The following is a 20,432-nucleotide window of genomic DNA, read 5'->3' on the forward strand; positions in this document are numbered from 1 at the left end:
CATTCAGAATAGTCCACAGGCAAGACCTTTTCATAGGAAAGCTAGGTGTCAGCCGGGCAAGGTGGGGCAAAAGATTTCGAAATCCAGTTGTGGTTCATTTTAATGAAGGTTAGATCATCTACATTTTGGGTAGCCAGACGAGTCCTTTTTTCTGTTAGTATTGAACCTGCAGCACTGAATACTCTTTCTGATAGGACACTAGCTGCCGGGCAAGCAAGCTCCTGCAATGCATATTCTGCCAATTCTGGCCAGGTGTCTAATTTTGATGCCCAGTAATCAAATGGGAATGACGGTTGAGGGAGAACATCGATAAGGGATGAAAAATAGTTTGTAACCATACTGGACAAATGTTGTCTCCTGTCACTTTGAATTGATGCTGCAGTACCTGTCCTGTCTGCGGTCATAGCAAAATCACTCCACAACCTGGTCAGAAAACCCCTCTGGCCAACGCCACTTCTGATTTCTGCCCCTCTAACTCCTCTGGTCTGCTGGCCCCTGCAGCTCGTGTGAGAACGATCACGGGCGCTGTGTGCAGGGAATGCCAGAAGCAAACGGTCAACAAGAGTTGATTGTTTGGTTGCTAATATTAGTTCCAAGTTCTCATGTGGCATTATATTTTGCAATTTGCCTTTATAGCGAGGATCAAGGAGGCAGGCCAACCAGTAATCGTCATCATTCATCATTTTAGTTATGCGTGTGTCCCTTTTGAGGATACGTAAGGCATAATCCGCCATGTGGGCCAAAGTTCCAGTTCTCAAATCTGCGGTTGTGCTTGGTTGAGGGGCAGTTTCAGGCAAATCCACGTCACTTGTGTCCCTCAAAAAACCAGAACCCGGCCTTGCCGCACCACCAATTTCCAGTGGCCCCGGAAAAGCTTCCTCATTAAAAATATAATCATCCCCATCATCCTCCTCGTCCTCCTCCTCCTCTTCGCCCGCTACCTCGTCCTGTACACTGCCCTGGCCAGACAATGGCTGACTGTCATCAAGGCTTTCCTCTTCCTCAGCTGCAGACGCCTGATCCTTTATGTGCGTCAAACTTTGCATCAGCAGACGCATTAGGGGGATGCTCATGCTTATTATGGCGTTGTCTGCACTAACCAGCCGTGTGCATTCCTCAAAACACTGAAGGACTTGACACATGTCTTGAATCTTCGACCACTGCACACCTGACAACTCCATGTCTGCCATCCTACTGCCTGCACGTGTATGTGTATCCTCCCACAAAAACATAACAGCCCGCCTCTGTTCACACAGTCTCTGAAGCATGTGCAGTGTTGAGTTCCACCTTGTTGCAACGTCTATGATTAGGCGATGCTGGGGAAGGTTCAAAGAACGCTGATAGGTCTGCATACGGCTGGAGTGTACGGGCGAACGGCGGATATGTGAGCAAAGTCCACGCACTTTGAGGAGCAGGTCGGATAACCCCGGATAACTTTTCAGGAAGCACTGCACCACCAGGTTTAAGGTGTGAGCCAGGCAAGGAATGTGTTTCAGTTGGGAAAGGGAGATGGCAGCCATGAAATTCCTTCCGTTATCACTCACTACCTTGCCTGCCTCAAGATCTACAGTGCCCAGCCACGACTGCGTTTCTTTCTGCAAGAACTCGGACAGAACTTCCGCGGTGTGTCTGTTGTCGCCCAAACACTTCATAGCCAATACAGCCTGCTGACGTTTGCCAGTAGCTGCCCCATAATGGGAGACCTGGTGTGCAACAGTGGCAGCTGCGGATGGAGTGGTTGTGCGACTGCGGTCTGTGGACGAGCTCTCGCTTCTGCAGGAGGACGAAGAGGAGGAGGAGGGGGTGCGAACGGCTACAGCCAATTGTTTCCTAGACCGTGGGCTAGGCAGAACTGTCCCAAACTTGTTGTCCCCTGTGGACCCTGCATCCACCACATTTACCCAGTGTGCCGTGATGGACACGTAACGTCCCTGGCCATGCCTACTGGTCCATGCATCTGTTGTCAGGTGCACCTTTGTGCTCACAGATTGCCTGAGTGCATGGACGATGCGCTCTTTAACATGCTGGTGGAGGGCTGGGATGGCTTTTCTGGAAAAAAAGTGTCGACTGGGTAGCTCGTAGCGTGGTACAGCGTAGTCCATCAGGGCTTTGAAAGCTTCGCTTTCAACTAACCGGTAGGGCATCATCTCTAACGAGATTAGTCTAGCTATGTGTGCGTTCAAACCCTGTGTACGCGGATGCGAGGCTAAGTACTTCCTTTTTCTAACCATAGTCTCATGTAGGGTGAGCTGGACTGGAGAGCTGGAGATCGTGGAACTAGCGGGGGTGCCGGTGGACATGGCAGACTGAGAGACGGTGGGAGATGGTATTGTTGCCACCGGTGCCCTAGATGCAGTGTTTCCTACTACGAAACTGGTGATTCCCTGACCCTGACTGCTTTGGCCTGGCAAAGAAACCTGCACAGATACTGCAGGTGGTGAGGAAAATGGTGGCCCTACACTGTCGGAAGGGATGTTGCGTTGCTGACTAGCTTCATTGGCCGAGGGTGCTACAACCTTAAGGGACGTTTGGTAGTTAGTCCAGGCTTGCAAATGCATGGTGGTTAAATGTCTATGCATGCAACTTGTATTGAGACTTTTCAGATTCTGTCCTCTGCTTAAGGTAGTTGAACATTTTTGACAGATGACTTTGCGCTGATCAATTGGATGTTGTTTAAAAAAATGCCAGACTGCACTCTTTCTAGCATCGGATACCTTTTCAGGCATTGCAGACTGAGCTTTAACCGGATGGCCACGCTGTCCTCCAACAGGTTTTGGCTTTGCCACGCGTTTTGGGCAAGATACGGGCCCGGCAGATGGAACCTGTTGCGATGTTGATGCCTGCTGCGGCCCCTCCTCCTCCGCTTCAGAACTGCTGCCGCCTGCACCCTGTTCCCCCAATGGCTGCCAATCGGGGTCAAGAACTGGGTCATCTATTACCTCTTCTTGTAGCTCGTGTGCAACTTCGTCTGTGTCACCGTGTCGGTCGGTGGTATAGCGTTCGTGATGGGGCAACATAGTCTCATCAGGGTCTGATTCTTGATCAGCACCCTGCGAGGGCAATGTTGTGGTCTGAGTCAAAGGACCAGCATAGTAGTCTGGCTGTGGCTGTGCATCAGTGCACTCCATGTCAGATTCAACTTGTAATGGGCATGGACTGTTAACTGCTTCACTTTCTAAGCCAGGGACGGTATGTGTAAAGAGCTCCATGGAGTAACCCGTTGTGTCGCCTGCTGCATTCTTCTCTGTTGTTGTTTTTGCTGAAGAGGACAAGGAAGTGACTTGTCCCTGACCGTGAACATCCACTAACGACGCGCTGCTTTGACATTTACCAGTTTCACGAGAGGAGGCAAAAGAGCTAGAGGCTGAGTCAGCAAGATAAGCCAAAACTTGCTCTTGCTGCTCCGGCTTTAAAAGCGGTTTTCCTACTCCCAGAAAAGGGAGCGTTCGAGGCCTTGTGTAGCAAGACGACGAACCTGGCTCCACAGCTCCAGACTTAGGTGTAATATTTTTTTTCCCACGACCAGCTGATGCTCCACCACTACCACTACCCTCATTACCAGCTGACAATGAACGCCCCCGGCCACGACCTCTTCCACCATACTTCCTCATTGTTTTAAAAACGTAAACAAACTAACGGTATTTGTTGCTGTCACACAAATTACACGGTGAGCTATAACTTCAGTATGATTTAGCTACCCCTTTACAGGTGAGTGAGACCACAACGAAAATCAGGCACAATGTTACACACTCTGTTGTTGGTGGCAACAAATGAGAGAGATGCCACACACGCAGGACTGTCACTGAAGCACAAATGTAAATATTAATCTCCCACAGAGAGAGAGATGGCACACCCAGGAGTCAAGACTGGCACACAAGCAGAAAGGGCAATATTAATCTCCCACTGATTTGTTTGTTTGTTTTTTTTTTTCAGGGAGATTTTAGGAAAAAAAAAATAGAATAAAATGATTTTTTCAGGAAGAATTTAGAAACCAAATAAAATAAAATGATTTTTTCAGGGAGAATTTAGAAAACAAATAAAACAAAAAAAGGCTTTCTATGGCCCACTGAGTGAGAGATGACGCACACAGGAGTCAGGAGTGGCACACAAGCCCAGAGGCCAATATTTATCTCCCACTGATTGATGTAGTGATTTTTTCAGGTAGATTTTGGAACCCAAATCAAGCTAAAAAAATAATAGGCTTTCTATGGCACACAATTGGAGAGAGAGAGAGAGATGGCACACCCAGGAGTCAAGACTGGCACACAAGCAGAAAGGGCAATATTAATCTCCCACTGATTTGTTTTTTTTTTGTTTTTTTTTCAGGGATACTTTAGGAAAAAAAAAATAGAATAAAATGATTTTTTCAGGAAGAATTTAGAAACCAAAGAAAATAAAATGATTTTTTCAGGGAGAATTTAGAAAACAAATAAAACAAAAAAAGGCTTTCTATGGCCCACTGAGTGAGAGATGACGCACACAGGAGTCAGGAGTGGCACACAAGCCCAGAGGCCAATATTTATCTCCCACTTTTTTTTTTTTGTTCCAGGGAAAATTTATAAACCCAATAAAAAAAATAATAAATAGGCTTTCTATGGCCCACTATCTGAGAGACAGAGAGAGATGGCACGCTTAGGACTGGCACACAAGCCCAAAGGCCAATATTAATCTCCCTTTTTTTTTTAAGGGAGAATTTATAAAACCAAAAAAAAAAAAATAAATAGGCTTTCTATGGCCCACTATTTGTGAGAGAGATGGCACGCTCAGGACTGGCACACAAGCCCAGAGGCCAATATTAATCTCCCACTTTTTTTTTTTTTTTCCAGGGAAAATTTATAAACCCAATAATAAAAAAAAATAATAAATAGGCTTTCTATGGCCCACTATCTGAGAGAGAGAGATGGCACGCTTAGGACTGGCACACAAGCCCAAAGGCCAATATTAATCTCCCACTGATTGATTTATTGATTTTTTCAGGTAGAATTTAGAACCCAAATAAAGCAAAAAAAAAAAAAAAATGGGCTTTCTATGGCCCACTGAGTGAGTGATGATGCACACAGGAGTCAGGAGTGGCACACAAGCCCTGAGGCCAATATTTTTCTCCCACTGATTGATGTAGTGATTTTTTCAGGTAGATTTTAGAACCAAAATCAAGCAAAAAAATAAATAGGCTTTCTATGGCCCACTGAGTGAGTGATGATGCACACAGGAGTCAAGAGTGGCACACAAGCCCTGAGGCCAATATTTTTCTCCCACTGATTGATGTAGTGATTTTTTCAGGTAGATTTTATAACCCAAATCAAGCAAAAAAATAAATAGGCTTTCTATGGCCCACTGAGTGTGAGATGGCACACACAGGGATGGCACTCTAGCAGAAATGTCAATCTTAATCTCCCACAAAAAAAAAAAAAAAAACAGGGAGTGTCCTTCAATTACTATCTCCCTGCAGTAATCTCAGCCAGGTATGGCAGGCAGCAATAAGGAGTGGACTGATGCACAAATTAAATAAAAAGTGTGTACAAACAAAAAAGATAGCTGTGCAGAAAGGAAGGAACAAGAGGATTTGTGCTTTGAAAAAAGCAGTTGGTTTGCACAGCGGCGTACACACAGCAATGCAGCTATCAGGGAGCCTTCTAGGGCAGCCCAATGAGCTACAGCGCTGAGGGGGAAAAAAAAAAAATGTAGCTTCCATTGTCCCTGCACACCGAAGGTGGTGTTGGGCAGTGGAAATCGCTACAGCACAAGCGGTTTGGTGGTTAATGGACCCTGCCTAACGCTATCCCTGCTTCTGACGAAGCGGCAGCAACATCTCCCTAAGCTCAGATCAGCAGCAGTAACATGGCGGTCGGCGGGAACGCCCCTTTATAGCCCCTGTGACGCCGCAGACAGCAAGCCAATCACTGCAATGCCCTTCTCTAAGATGGTGGGGACCAGGACCTATGTCATCACGCTGCCCACACTCTGCGTTTACCTTCATTGGCTGAGAAATGGCGCTTTTCGCGTCATTGAAACGCGACTTTGGCGCGAAAGTCGCGTACCGCATGGCCAACCACGCACAGGGGTCGGATCGGGTTTCATGAAACCCGACTTTGCCAAAAGTCGGCGACTTTTGAAAATGAACGACCCGTTTCGCTCAACCCTAATCATAACACATCTCGTACATATATAATTCACACAAGCATTTTCATTTTCCAAAAAACACAAGTTTAACCCACTCACCCGCCTCTCTCTATCCCTCCCACAGTCCCAGCAAACTTCCTCTCCCTTTCTGGTGCACATCAAAACAGGTAATAAATTAACCCCTTCCCGACCCATGACGCCACGTAGGCGTCATGAAAGTCGGTGCCATTCCGACCCATGACGCCTATGCGGCGTCATGGAAAGATCGCGTCCCTGCAGATCGGGTGAAAGGGTTAACTCCCATTTCACCCGATCTGCAGGGACAGGGGGAGTGGTAGTTTAGCCCAGGGGGGGTGGCTTCACCCCCTCGTGGCTACGATCGCTCTGATTGGCTGTTGAAAGTGAAACTGCCAATCAGAGCGATTTGTAATATTTCACCTATTATAACGGGTGAAATATTACAATCCAGCCATGGCCGATGCTGAAATATCATCGGCCATGGCTGGAAACACTAGTGTGCCCCCACCCCACCCCACCGATCGCCCCCCCAGCCCTCCGATCTGGCCGGTACACTGCTCCGGCTCCCCTCCGTCCAGTGCTCCGCTCTCCCCCGTGCTCTTGTCCGCTCCCCCCGTGCTCCAATCACCCCGCCCGTGCTCCAATCACCCCCCCTGCACTCCGATCCACCCCCCCTGGTGCTCCGTTCCACCCCCCCGTGCTCCATTCCAGCCCCCCCGTGCTCCGTTCCACGCCCCCCGTGCTCCGTTCCACCCCTCCCGCACTCCGATTCCCCCCACCCGTGCTCCGATCCCCCCCCCGTGCTCCGATCCCCCCCCCGTGGTCCCCCCCACCCCATCATATTTACCGATCCAGCCGGGGTCCCGTCCGTCTTCTCCCTGGGCGCCGCCATCTTCCAAAATGGCGGGCGCATGCGCAGTGCGCCCGCCGAATCTGCCGGCCGGCAGATTCGTTCCAAAGTGCATTTTGTTCACTGAGATAGATTATATCTCAGTGATCAAAATAAAAAAAATAATAAATAATAAATAATAAATAATAAATAGGTAGGGACAATAAAAAAATAAAGAAATTTTTTTTTTCCACTAATGTTAGAATAGGGTTAGGGTTAGGGTTAGGGGTAGGGTTAGGGTTAGGGTTAGGGCTAGGGGTAGGGTTAGGGGTAGGGTTAGGGGTAGGGTTAGGTTTAGGGTTAGGGGTAGGGTTAGGGCTAGGGTTAGGGTTTCGGTATGTGCACACGTATTCTGGTCCTCTGCGGATTTTTCCGCTGCGGATTTGATAAATCCGCAGTGCTAAACCGCTGCGGATTTATGGCGGATTTACCGCGGTTTTTCTGCGCATTTCACTGCGGATTTACAACTGCGATTTTCTATTTGAGCAGTTGTAAAACCACTGCGGAATCCGCACAAAGAAGTGACATGCTGCGGAATGTAAACCGCTGCGTTTCCGTGCTGTTTTTCTGCAGCATGTGTACAGCGATTTTTGTTTCCCGTAGGTTTACATTGAACTGTAAACTCATGGGAAACTGCTGCGGATCCGCAGCGTTTTCCGCAGCGTGTGCACATACCTTTAGAATTAGGCTATGTGCACACGGTGCGGATTTGGCTGCGGATCCGCAGCAGTGTTCAATCAGGTTTACAGTACCATGTAAACATATGAAAAACCAAATCCACTGTGCCCATGGTGCGGAAAATACCGCGCGGAAACGCTGCGTTGTATTTTCCGCAGCATGTCAATTCTTTGTGCGGATTCCGCAGCGTTTTACACCTGTTCCTCAATAGGAATCCGCAGGTGAAATCCGCACAAAAAACACTGGAAATCCGCGGAAAATCCGCAGGTAAAACGCAGTGCCTTTTACCCGCGGATTTTTCAAAAATGGTGCGAAAATATCTCACACGAATCCGCAACGTGGGCACATAGCCTTAGGGTTAGGGTTGGAATTAGGGTTGTGGTTATGGTTAGGGGTGTGTTGGGGTTAGGGTTGTGGTTAGGGGTGTGTTGCGGTTAGGGTTGTGTTTAGGGTTATGGCTACAGTTGGGATTAGGGTTAGGGGTGTGTTGGGGTTAGTGTTGGAGGTAGAATTGAGGGGTTACCACTGTTTAGGCACATCAGGGGTCTCCAAACGCAACATGGCGCCACCATTGATTCCAGCCAATCTCGTATTCAAAAAGTCAAATGGTGATCCCTCACTTCCGAGCCCTGACGTGTGCCCAAACAGTGGTTTACCCCCACATATGGGGTACCAGCATACTCAGGACAAACTGCGCAACAATTACTGGGGTCCAATTTCTCCTGTTACCCTTGTGAATCAAAAAAAATGCTTGCTAAAACATAATTTTTGAGGAAAGAAAAATGATTTTTTATTTTCACGGCTCTGCGTTGTAAACGTCTGTGAAGCACTTGGGGGTTCAAAGTGCTCACCACATATCTAGATAAGTCTCTTGGGGGGTCTAATTTCTAAAATGGGGTCACTTGTGGGGGTTTCTACTGTTTAGGCACATCAGGGGCTCTGCAAACGCAACGTGACGCCCGCAGAGCATTCCATCAAAGTCTGCATTTCAAAACGTCACTACTTCAATTCCAAGCCCCGGCATGTGCCCAAACAGTAGTTTACCCCCACATATGGGGTATCACCGTACTCAGGAGAAACTGGACAACAAATATTGGGGTCAAATTTCTCCTGTTACCCTTGGGAAAATTAAAAAATTCTGGGCTAAATAATTATTTTTGAGGAAAGAAAACGTATTTATTATTTTCACGGCTCTGCATTATAAACTTCTATGAAGCGCTTGGGGGTTCAAAGTGCTCACCACACATCTAGATAAGTTCCTTTCGGGGTCTAGTTTCCAAAATGCGGTCACTTGTGGGGGGTTTCTACTGTTAAGCCACATCAGGGGCTCTGCAAAAGCAACGTGACGCCCACAGAGCATTCCATCAAAGTCTGCATTTCAAAACGTCACTACTTCACTTCCGAGCCTCGGCATGTGCCCAAACAGTGGTTTACCCCCACATATGGGGTATCAGCGTACTCAGGAGAAACTGGACAACAACTTTTAGGGTCCAGTTTCTTCTGTAACCCTTGGGAAAATAAAAAATTCTGGGCTAAATAATTATTTTTGAGGAAAGAAAACTTATTTATTATTTTCACGGCTCTGCATTATAAACTTCTATTAAGCACTTGGGGGTTCAAAGTGCTCACCACACATCTAGATAAGTTCCTTTGGGGGTCTAGTTTCCAAAATGGGGTCACTTGTGGGGGGTTTCTACTGTTAAGCCACATCAGGGGCTCTGCAAACGCAACGTGACGCCCACAGAGCATTCCATCAAAGTCTGCATTTCAAAAGTCACTACTTCACTTCCGAGCCTCGGCATGTGGTTTACCCCCACATATGGGGTATCATCGTACTCAGGAGAAACTGGACAACAACTTTTGGGGTCAAATTTCTCCTGTTACCCTTGGGAAAATAAAAAATTGCAGGCTAAAAGATCATTTTTGAGAAAATAATTTTTTTTTTTTTTCATGGCTCTGCGTTATAAACTTCTGTGGGATTCAAAGCACTTGGGGGTTCAAAGTCCTCACCACACATCTAGATAAGTTCCTTGGGGCGTCTAGTTTCCAAAATGGGGTCACTTGTGGGGGAGCTCCAATTTTTAGGCACACGGGGGCTCTCCAAACGTGACATGGTGTCCGCTAAAGAGTGGAGCCAATTTTTGATTCAAAAAGTCAAATGGCGTGCCATTCCTTCCGAGCCCTGCCGTGCGCCCAAACAGTGGTTTACCCCCACATATGAGGTATCAGCGTACTCAGGACAAATTGGACAACAACTTTCATGGTTCAGTTTCTCCTTTTACCATTGGGAAAATAAAAAAATTGTTGCTAAAAGATAATTTTTGTGACTAAAAAGTTAAATGTTCATTTTTTCCTTCCATGTTGCTTCTGCTGCTGTGAAGCACCTGAAGGGTTAATAAACTTCTTGAATGTGGTTTTGAGTATCTTGAGGGGTGCAGTTTTTAGAATGGTGTCACTTTTGGGTATTTTCAGCCATATAGACCCCTCAAACTGACTTCAAATGTGAGGTGGTCCCTAAAAAAATGGTTTTGTAAATTTCGTTGTAAAAATGACAAATCGCTGGTCAAATTTTAACCCTTATAACTTCCTAACAAAAAAAAATTTTGTTTCCAAAATTGTGCTGATGTAAAGTAAACATGTGGGAAATGTTATTTATTAACTATTTTGTGTCACATATCTCTCTGGTTTAACAGAATAAAAATTCAAAATGTGAAAATTGCGAAATTTTCAAAATTTTCGCCAAATTTCCGTTTTTATCACAAGTAAACGCAGAATTTATTGACCTAAATTTACCACTAACATGAAGCCCAATATGTCACGAAAAAACAATCTCAGAACCGCTAGGATCCGTTGAAGCGTTCCTGAGTTATTACCTCATAAAGGGACACTGGTCAGAATTGCAAAAAACGGCAAGGTCTTTAAGGTCAAAATAGGCTGGGTCATGAAGGGGTTAATATTGAAGTATGAGTAAATTGAAAATTACATCCTTTGCTAAATCCTCAGACTTCACCCCAGGGAAACTAATCCAGTTGCCCCATTGCTTACCAAATTTAGCTGTTGCTCCCATTCTAATATACCGTACTTATTTTTCCATCAGTATGGTGTGATTCAAGCATCAGGTTATTTTGTCTATCAACAGGGGATCCTTTTTCCCGGCCAATGCTTTGCTACAGATGTTCTCACTTGGTAGAATATTTTGGTCATAGCCAGTTGAGTTGAAGCCGAACGTACCTCGTCTCCAACAAGGCCCAGAATTCAAGTCTTGGGATCAAGTGGAACTTGGAGACCAAACACTTTCAAGACTAACTTTCCGGCATCTTCCCATGATTCAGCCAGTTGGAGACAGGACCAAGGATATATGTATTAACCCATTACTTCCCAAATTAAAATTTTTACAAGTACGGATTTTTCAGAAAAGGGCGTCCCAGTATTCAATTAAAAATGACAATGACATGATTTCCTATTTTGAAAACATTCATTTTACAAACACAACACAAAAAATTGGACTTAATTATTAAAATTATAAAATCTTAGTTGCTAGAAGCTAAAGATTAGGCGTCCCAAAAAAAGGACATTGGTAGATAATGGGTTAAGTCAACTTCTTCCCTACATCTTGAACACATGTCATCTCTTCTAAGGTTCATTTTACATAGTGCCTTCAGAGTTCCATACACTGTATGCACTAAAAACAACTGAGCCATATTAATCGAGATCCTTCCTGTCAATTCAACAATGTCCTCCTACTCCTCCATAGCAATGTTTCCCATAACTCTCTCCTAATTAGCTTTAACCCAAGCCATGGGGTCTCCCAGAATATTCAGCAACAGAGAATTACATAGTAGTGAAATCAACCCCCTAGTGGTTTAAGCACATACCACAAAGTCTATTACCCCATTATAAGAGGGTAAGGACCAAGATATTTTCCTGAGTTTTACTAGCATGTCTTAATTGTAAGTATTTGAAAAAAACGCTGAGCTGATCAGATTGAACTCTTGTTTCAAATGATCCATCTACATATAATTGGAGCATATATTTAGTCCCCTATTTATCCCTATTTATTATAATTGCCAGACCTGAAATAACAAGCACTTTTCACCTATTGTGTCCCCCCATTTCCTTGTAGATTGTAAGATTGCGAGCAGGGACCTCACCCCTAATGTCACTGTTTAAATTGTCTTAACTTGTACTGAATTTATTGTCTGTACATGTCCCCGCTTAATTGTAAAGTGCTGCGGAATATGTTGGCGCTATATAAATAAAAATTATTATTATTATAATTATGGTCCCGTCTTTTCTAATTCCCAAACCCCTCCAAATGTAGAAGCTCCGTTACACAGGGATTGTCTCAAATTTTATGTATAAGAAATGAAGTAGGGAGTCGTCTCAAGCAACCCTAACATTTATGGGATTCCCATAGAAGTGTTAGCAAACTTTCACTTTCCCTTAGGCTGGGTTCACATTGCGTTATGGCTCTACAATTAATGGACTATGTTACACCGCGGCATAACACGGTGTAACGTAGTCCGTTAACGCCGCCCTCAATGGGCGTGTGCTAGCGATGTGCCGTCATTTGAGTGACGGACCCGAGATGCGGGCTGCAGCGTTTCCGGGTCCGTCACTGCTAGTGCAGATGGAGCTAGCAGAAGCTCCATCTGCGCTAGCGCTGTGCAAAAGTCGGCACTTGCGTTAGCGCAGTCCGTTCAACGGACTGCACTAACACAATGTGAACCTAGCCTTATGTGTTTTAGCACTAATGTCATGGTGTTAAAATTAGGAAGCCAAGAAATAGCCACAGATATGTGACAGGCTCAGCGCAAATCCCCCTGATCTTTAGGTAATTGCAGCTTTTCCAATTTAATTCAAAGACTACCCCTCTTCCTAACAAAGTGCCTGAAAATATTGTGCATTTTCCGAAACCAATATTTAGGAATCCATTTGGGGAATTAAGGAGAGCATATAGGATGCAAGGCATAAGGCATATTTTAATTAGGCTTGTTCTACCTAGTGCTGACAGTGGAAGTTTTCCCAGGCATTATACTCTCCATCTTAGTCACTAAAGCACCGAGCTCCAGGGATATAAAGTCCTGCGTTTTCCTTGTAATGCGAATAACCAGATAGTAGAATTCTTGTACCACTGGAATATCTGAAATATCTTCCTGAGCCAATGTGTCCCTGTTATCCAATGGAGTAAAACAGATTTTTACCAGTTTATAGTCAATCCTGAAAATTATCCGAATTTCTTAATACTATCCATTAAAACAGGAAGTATTAAAGTTTTTAACAAATAAAGAAGGCCGTTAGCATATAATGCAATCCTTTCTTTCCTGTCCCCATATTTAAAGCCTTCTATCTCATGATGCTTTCTAATAATACAAGCTAAAGGTTCAATTGCCAAGGCAAAGAGTAGTGGAGAAAGGGCGGCATTGTCATGCCCCCCTATGTAGTTCCAGAGTATGAAATGAATATCCATTAGCCCTTACCCTAGCAGTCACGGCCTTATATAGCATCCTAATCCTTTAATGAAGTTAGGACCAATGCCCATTTTCTTAAAAACTGCCTATAAATATCCCCACGCCACACTAACAAAGACTTTAGTGGCATCTAGAGAAAGATTAGCCTTATTTCTCGGATTCTCCTGAAACGCTTGTATATTAAGGAATAGTCTACTTAAATTATTGGCTGTAGATTTAGATGGCATAGAGCCTTCCTGGTCCGAGTGCATAACCGAGGTTATACTGTAACTGTGTTAAGTCTCATTGCGAGAACGTTAGCCAGAAACTTAAACATCTTATACATTAAACATGAAACTTAAACATTAAATAAAATTTAATTAGCAAATCACACTCCTTTCATACAGCCAGATACTCACTATGCTAGCAACTGTCTTATTACACTGACAGAAACCTCTCCTAAAATGTTAACATGAAAATAGTAATCTGTGATTATGTGCAGTAAGAAGCTTTTCTCCCTTCCTTCATGTTTCAGAAAATGTACTCCCAGTGGAGATACCAACAGTGCTAAGATAAGAGGATGCTGCTCACATGCCTGCCTATTCTGTCTTTCTGATCTAATACTGGAGGACTGCACAGGAAAGAAGAGGCTGCTCACACTGCTGTCCACCCTGTCTTCCCAATCTCATACTGGAGATACCAGAGATTCTCAGGAAAGAAGAGGCTGCTCACACTGCTGTCAACTCTGTCTTTCTGATTCCATACTGGAGATACCAGAGATTCTCAGGAAAGAAGAGGCTGCTCACACTGCTGTCAACTCTGTCTTTCTGATTCCATACTGGAGATACCAGAGATTCTCAGGAAAGAAGAGGCTGCTCACACTGCTGTCCACTCTGTCTTTCTGATCTCATACTGGAGATACCAAAGATGTGGAGGTAAGAAGAGGCTGCTCACACTGGTATCCACCATGTCTTTCTGATCTAATGCAGAGCTAAGAAAAGCCCACTCAAACTGCTGTCTGCCCTGTCCATCTGATCTAATACTGGAGAAACCAGGGGTTCTGAGGTAAGGAGCACCTTCTCACACTGCTGTTCACCCTGTCTTTCTGATCTAATACAATAGATTGGTATTGTTACAAAGAAGAGGTTGCTCGCACTGCTGTCCACCATGTCTTTCTGATCTAACACTAGAAATACCAGTGGTGCTGAGTTAAGAAGAGCCCACTGACACAGAGATAAAATAATCATAGATTTTTCATATTTTGAATGCACTGCTGAAGGTGATTGTTGTGGGACCACTTTCCATGTTTCACTACTGACTATGCTCCTATCCTATCTGCAATCTCAATGAAAGTTGCAGCATACATCTTCTCCCCATCCTGATTGACTGCTGATAGGGAAAATAGAATGGATGAATTGCATTGATACTTACCCTGTGTGTCTGATCTTATACTGGAGATACCAGGGTGCTCACACAACTGTTGACACCGAACAGTAGCTTTTTAGGAATGTATTAATATTGACATTTAAGTTATTTTTTTTAAAACCAGAAAAAAACACTTTAATAATGTTATTTAATAATAATGTAGAATTTTTAACAATATGTTTTTTTCTTGGGATCCAATATTTCAAATAAACATTTTGTATAATTTTATAACAGGGGAGAAGAAAAAAAACTCACTGAGAAATGGAGCTTGTGCATCTAAAAATCTTAGCAGAATACCCTGAAATATGGGCAAGCTAGATCCAGCACGGGAAGTGGAAGAGAGAGATTCCTTTTCATCCAAAACCTCTGATTCACTGCAGCGCTGTAAAACACCAAAAGATTAAGAACAATCTAATGTTCAGTGAACTGGTAGTAGCTTTTGTAGTAAGTAACATAAATCCATCCTTTCTAGTTAATTAATAAAGGGGCCATAGAAATATGCATGAGAAGCCAACTGGCATGTGACCACAATTTTGCAAATTACATACTTGCAAACACGTGACCACCCACTCTATCAGACGACAGTGTACAGAGTGGGCCATGTATATGGATACACCTAAATAAAATGGGAATGGTTGGTGATATCAATTTCCTGTTTGTGGTACATTAGTATATGGCAGGGGGAAACTTTTCAAGATGGGTGGTGACCATGGTGGCCATTTTGAAGCTGGCCATCTTGGATCCAACTTTTTTCCAATGGGTACAGAGTCATGTGACACATCAAACTTATTGAGAATTTCACAAGAAAAACAATGGTGTGCTTGGTTTTAACGTAACTTTATTCTTTCATTAATTATTTACAAGTTTCTCTTTGTTTACAGCCATTGACATGTTGCAGAGGTTAACACGTGAGGAGCGGATATAAATTGTGTTGATGTCTGGTGAATGCAGTGCCCCGGTCATTGCAGCAGATTTTAATGCAAGACACCCTATGCAAGAAAACTGTCACCATTCACATGCTATTTAGGTGTATCCATATAAATGGCCCACTCAAAAAAGTTTGCCTCATCACTGAACATAATGGTCTGTGCAAACTGAGGGTTCTGTTCCAATTTTTGCTTTGCTCATTCTGCAAATTCAACGCGTCGATGTGGCATAAGTCGAACATCCCTTCGACGGATATTAGCTACTCACAAATGTCACCCTTACAAAATCCAACTGCTGCAGCATCTTAGAGAGGATGACCCAGATCGGCGTGCTGAATTTGCAGAATGGGCAAAACAAAAATTGGAACAGGACCTTCAGTTTACACAGAACATTATGTTCAGTGATGAGGCAAACTTTTTTGGGTGGGCCATTTAGTTGGATGCACCTAAATAACATGGGAATGGTGACAGTTTTCTTGCGTAGGATGTCTTGCATTGAAATCTGCATTGAAATCTGCTGCAATGACCTTGGTACTGTGTTCACCAGACATCAATACAATTTCTATCCGCTCCTCCCGTGTTAACCTCTGTGATATGTCAATGGCTGTAAACAAAGAGAAACTTGTAAATAACTCATGAAAGAATAAAGTTAGGTTACAACCAGGAACACCACTGTTTTTCTTGTGAAATTCTCAATAATTTTGATGTGTCACATGACTCTGTACCCATTGGAAAAAAGTTGGATCCAAGATGGTCAACTTCAAAATGGCCGTCATGGTCACCACCCATCTTTAAAAGGTTTCCCCTTCCCATATACTAATGTGCCACAAACAATAAGTTGATATCACCAACCATTCCCATTTTATTTAGGTGTATCCATATACATGGCCCATCCTGTAGAATCTTGACAGTGTGCATGCTGCATACAGTAAGGATTCAGCACTTTGTAATCACATAGTGACTGCAGAAATTCAATTGATGCCTAGAAAACCCCTTTAGGCCATGTTCACACATACAGTATTTGGTCAGTATTGTACATCAGTATTTGTAAGCCAAAACCAGAAGAAGAACAATCAAAGGGAAAGTATAATAGAATCACTTGCACCATTTCTGCATTTTTCACCCACTCCTGGTTTTGACTTACAAATACTGATATAAAATACTGACCAAATCCTTAACATGTGAACTACTCTCATCAGCATATGTCTGTTCTCGCTGATATCTCGCTGACATATGATGATGAGAGTATTCACCAGCCGGCGCCTGCCCATAGTAATAAATATGTCAGTGAGATAATAAGTGCAGTGCATGTGCATTTTACTGTACATGTATTTAGCTAATAAATAAAAGAAAAAAATGGCGTAGAGTCCCCTTTATTTTTACTAACCAGCTGAGTGAAAGTGGACAGCAGGGTGTTATTATTCTGGGAAGGGTCAATATCCATAAGGGTTCCCAGCCTATTAATATCAGTTCACAGCATAGCCTTTACTGGTTATTAAAATTGGGGAACTACAAAAAAGTGACATGGGATTCCCCCTATATTTAATAACCAGCAAACACTAAACAGACAGCTGCCCATTGATATTAACAGGCTGGGAAGGGGTGATGGATATTGGCCATTTTGAATGGAAAATTAGCTCCAATTGTTAGCGGACACCATGTCGCGTTTGGAGAGCCCCTGTGTGCCTATGCATTGGAGCTCCCCCACAAGTGACCCCATTTTGGAAACTAGACCCCCCAAGGAACTTATCTAGATGCATACTGAGCACTTTAAACCCCCAGGTGCTTCACAGAAGTTTATAACGCAGAGCCATGAAAATAAAAAATAATTTTTCTTTCCTCAAAAATGATTTTTTAGCCTGGAATTTCCTATTTTGCCAACGGTAATAGGAGAAATTGGACCACAAATTTTGTTGTCCAGATTGTTCTGAGTACGCAGATACCCCATATGTGGGGGTAAACCACTGTTTGGACGCACGGCAGGGCTCAGAAGGGAAGGCACGCCATTTGGCTTTTTAAATGGAGAATTAGTTCCAATCATTAGCGGACACCATGTCGCGTTTGGAGGGCCCCTGTGTGCCTAAACATTGGAGATCCCCCACAAATGACCCCATTTTGGAAACTAGACCCCCAAAGGAACTAATCTAGATGTGTGGTGAGCACTTTGAACCCTCAAGTGCTTCACAGAAGTTTATAACGCAGAGCCATTAAAATAAAAAAAAAAAATTATTTTCTCAAAAATGATATTTTAGCCCACAATTTTTTATTTTCCCAAGGGTAACAGGAGAAATTTGACCCCAAAAGTTGTTGTCCAGTTTCTCCTGAGTACGCTGATACCCCATATGTGGGGGTAAACCACTGTTTGGGCACATGCTGGGGCTCGGAAGTGAAGTAGTGATGTTTTGAAATGCAGACTTTGATGGAATGCTCTGCGGGCGTCACGTTGCATTTGCAGAGCCCCTGATGTGGCTGAACAGTAGAAACCCCCCACAAGTGACCCCATTTTGGAAACTAGACCCCGAAAGGAACTTATCTAGATGTGAGGTGAGCACTTTGAACCCCCAAGTGCTTCACAGAAGTTTATAACACAGAGCAGTGAAAACAATAAATACGTTTTCTTTCCTCAAAAATAATTTTTTAGCCCAGAATTTTTTAATTTTCCCAAGGGTAACAGGAGAAATTGGACCCCAAAAGTTGTTGTCCAGTGTCTCCTGAGTATGGTGATACCCCATATGTGGGGGTAAACTACTGTTTGGGCACATGCCGGGGCTCGGAAGTGAAGTAGTGACGTTTTGAAATGCAGACTTTGATGGAATGCTCTGCGGGCGTCACGTTGCGTTTGCAGAGCCCCTGATGTGGCTAAACAGTAGAAACCCCCCACAAGTGACCCCATTTTGGAAACTAGACCCCGAAAGGAACTTATCTAGATATGTGGTGAGCACTTTGAACCCCCAAGTGCTTCACAGACGTTTACAACGCAGAGCCGTGAAAATAAAAAATCATTTTTCTTTCCTCAAAAATGATGTTGTCCTGAGTATGCTGGTACCCCATATGTGGGGGTAAACCACTGTTTGGGCACACGTCGGGGCTCGGAAGTGAGGGAGCACCATTTGACTTTTTGAATACAAGATTGGATGGAATCAATGGTGGCGCCATGTTGCGTTTGGAGACCCCCTGATGTGCCTAAACAATGGAAACCCCTCAATTCTAACTCCAACACACCCCTAACCCTTATCCCAACTGTAGCCGTAACCCTAATCACAACCCTAACCCCAACACACCCCTAACCCCAACACACCCCTAACCCTAACCACAACCCTAATTCCAACCCAACCCTAACCCTAAGGCTATGTGCCCACGTTGCAGATTCATGTGAGATTTTTCAGCACCATTTTTGAAAAATCCGCGGGTAAAATGCACTGTGTTTTACCTGCGGATTTACCGCGGATTGCCAGTGTTGTTTGTGCGGATTTCACCTGCGGATTCCTATTGAGGAACAGGTGTAAAACGCTGCGGAATCCGCACAAAGAATTGACATGCTGCGGAAAATACAACGCAGCGTTTCCGCGTGGTATTTTCCGCACCATGGGCACAGCGGATTTGGTTTTCCATATGTTTACATGGCACTGTAAACCTGATGGAACTCTGCTGCGGATCCGCAGCGGCCAATCCGCTGCGGATCCGCAGCCAAATCCGCACCGTGTGCACATAGCCTAATTCTAAAGGTATGTGCACACGCTGCGGAAAACGCTGCGGATCCGCAGCAGTTTCCCATGAGTTTACAGTTCAATGTAAACCTATGGAAACAAAAATCGCTGTGCACTTCTTTCTGCGGATTCCGCAGCGGTTTTACAACTGCTCCAATAGAAAATCGCAGTTGTAAAACCGCAGTGAAATGCGCAGAAAAACCGCGGTAAATCCACGATAAATCCGCAGCGGTTTAGCACTGCAGATTTATCAAATCCGCTGCGGAAAAATCCGCAGAGGACCAGAATACGTGTGCACATACCGAAACCCTAACCCTAACCCTAACCCTACCCCTACCCCTAACCCTACCCCTACCCCTACCCCTAGTTCTAACTCCAACCTTAGTGTGGAAAAAAAAAATCTTTATTTTATTATTGTCCCTACCTATGGGGGTGACAAAGGGGGGGGGTCATTTACTATTTTTTTTTATTTTGATCACTGTGGGAATTCCTTGTGGGAATAAAAGGACTAGAAATAGGAAAAACCCAATGTGGCTAAACAAAGAAGTAAGACAGGCAATTAACAGTAAAAAGAAAGCATTTGCACTACTAAAGCAGGATGGCACCATTGAAGCTCTAAAAAACTATAGGGAGAAAAATACTTTATCTAAAAAACTAATTAAAGCTGCCAAAAAGGAAACAGAGAAGCACATTGCTAAGGAGAGTAAAACTAATCCCAAACTGTTCTTCAACTATATCAATAGTAAAAGAATAAAAACTGAAAATGTAGGCCCCTTAAAAAATAGTGAGGAAAGAATGGTTGTAGATGACGAGGAAAAAGCTAACATATTAAACACCTTCTTCTCCACGGTATTCACGGTGGAAAATGAAATGCTAGGTGAAATCCCAAGAAACAATGAAAACCCTATATTAAGGGTCACCAATCTAACCCAAGAAGAGGTGCGAAACCGGCTAAATAAGATTAAAATAGATAAATCTCCGGGTCCGGATGGCATACACCCACGAGTACTAAGAGAACTAAGTAATGTAATAGATAAACCATTATTTCTTATTTTTAGTGACTCTATAGCGACAGGGTCTGTTCCGCAGGACTGGCGCATAGCAAATGTGGTGCCAATATTCAAAAAGGGCTCTAAAAGTGAACCTGGAAATTATAGGCCAGTAAGTCTAATCTCTATTGTTGGTAAAATATTTGAAGGGTTTCTGAGGGATGTTATTC

The 20,432-nt window shown here is 43.9% G+C and overlaps 1 protein-coding gene across 1 annotated transcript in view; it reads right to left on the reverse strand.

Annotated features, from left to right (window-relative positions):
- The window catches only part of LOC138638297 (mediator of RNA polymerase II transcription subunit 12-like protein), a 268,574-nt gene that overhangs the window by 11,218 nt on the left and 236,924 nt on the right, over positions 1-20,432 (reverse strand). The window contains exon 13 of the mRNA XM_069727500.1: positions 14,836-14,962. Within this exon, the coding sequence (XP_069583601.1) occupies positions 14,836-14,962 (127 nt within the window). The remainder of the gene's footprint in view (positions 1-14,835; positions 14,963-20,432) is intronic.

The sequence above is a fragment of the Ranitomeya imitator genome, chromosome 5 (assembly GCF_032444005.1).
Source record: "Ranitomeya imitator isolate aRanImi1 chromosome 5, aRanImi1.pri, whole genome shotgun sequence".
NCBI lineage: Eukaryota > Metazoa > Chordata > Amphibia > Anura > Dendrobatidae > Ranitomeya > Ranitomeya imitator.